Source organism: Naegleria gruberi (assembly GCF_000004985.1).
Source record: "Naegleria gruberi genomic scaffold NAEGRscaffold_960, whole genome shotgun sequence".
NCBI classification, from domain to species: domain Eukaryota; phylum Heterolobosea; class Eutetramitea; order Acrasida; family Naegleriidae; genus Naegleria; species Naegleria gruberi.
Window position 1 is genome coordinate 1 of NW_003162773.1, and position 1,514 is coordinate 1,514.

The 1,514-nt window shown below is 34.9% G+C and overlaps 1 protein-coding gene across 1 annotated transcript; it reads right to left on the reverse strand.

The window, feature by feature from the left end:
* Positions 1-470: 470 nt before the first annotated feature.
* NAEGRDRAFT_54989 (uncharacterized protein) lies at positions 471-1,460 on the reverse strand (the record flags this gene model as incomplete). Its single annotated transcript, XM_002667997.1, has 1 exon — positions 471-1,460. One exon carries the CDS (start codon positions 1,458-1,460, stop codon positions 471-473), a length of 990 nt encoding a protein of 329 aa, XP_002668043.1.
* Positions 1,461-1,514: the final 54 nt, after the last annotated feature.

Consider the following 1,514-nt stretch of genomic DNA (forward strand, 5'->3'; position numbering starts at 1 on the left):
AAATAAATCGCAATACATTACCGAGACAATTAATTAAATCGGCCTTACTCATGGCAACTCCTGTATCAATGATGGTTAAAGTCTTGTTAACCTTATCAGGGATGATACGAATACACAATTCCCTTTCAGTGTCCAAGACTGATGGTTCAGTCAAACTAATATGACGAAGCTTATCCAAAGCATCAGAAGCATTAGAAATCAATTCTCTCAAGAAGATTTCCTTATTGCTATAAAATGTATTGATGATCAAACTCATCAATTGGTTGATTTCAGCTTGAAATTTAAATGTTTCGGTAGACATCTTGTTGTTGTATTTTTTTTCGAAGTAAAATTCGGAAGTGCTTTTTAACAAAAACCTTCTGAACGGAATGTTTTATTGTAAACGGAACGTTCCGTGCATACAAAAAATACACAAGACATTCCGTTTAATGTTCAACCAATTCACTGTGAATGTCTGACCAATAAATTATTTAATTGTTGGGATTGGTTTCAGAAGGATCAGACTTCCTCTTAAATGATGGTAATTTGGGTCTATGTTGCTCAGTATTCTGTCCAGCACTAGTTGGTGGTTGTAAATTAGAAGAGCTATTGTTAGTGGAGGAAGATGCACTTCTTTTCCTCTGGTCACCAACAGGGGGTGCTGCACTCAATGCTTTCTTCTTGTTGAATGAAGAACTTGTTGGGGGTAAATTAGAAGAGGAAGGATTCTTTGTGGTTGTAACAGCAGAAGAGAAACCAATTGAATCAGCAGCAGTTTTGGAAGATGTATTTCTTAGTGAGGCATTAATTGGTGCTCTTTTTGTTGATGAAGAACTTGCTAATACATTGTTGGATACAGTAGATGATGAAGAATTTGTTGATGCAGTATTGGATGATTTCTTCTTGGTTGATGAAGATGATTCATTTCTTAAATTATTCAAAGATGGTGGTTTCTCTTGAGGTATTCTTTGTGAAGAATTCTTTGAAGAAGAAACTCTTGATGAGTTGGATGAAGAATCAATTGTCTTGTTGAGAGACTTGTAAGAGGATGCCAATTGATCATCCTCAGATTCATCTTGAATAACCTTACTCTTCCTTAATGGTAGTGGTAAAACGGTGGCAGTTTTCTTTTTGTTGCTTGATTCTTTAGACGATTTCTTTTGAGGTGGTACTGAGCTAGCACTGTTATCAGATTCATCTGAAGAATCATCATTTTCTATAACTTTAGACTTGACAATATTTCTATTATTATTCTTTTTAACCTTTTTAGGTCTTGAAATCTCCTCATCAGATTCCTCTGGGACGTTTCCTAAAAGTAATGATCTTTTTTCCTTTTCAAACCTAGTCTGTTTTTTCTTATTGGTTTTCTTCTCATGCTCATATCTTTCCATTCTAAAATCTTGATACACCTTTTCATAATTGGAGGATAATTTCTCTCGATTAGCATGTTTAACGAGGTGATCAATTATGGGCTTCCTCATTCCAAGTCGTGTAAATTTGCCATTTTAACTAAACCAGAGGCGAGTTCTTTAAGT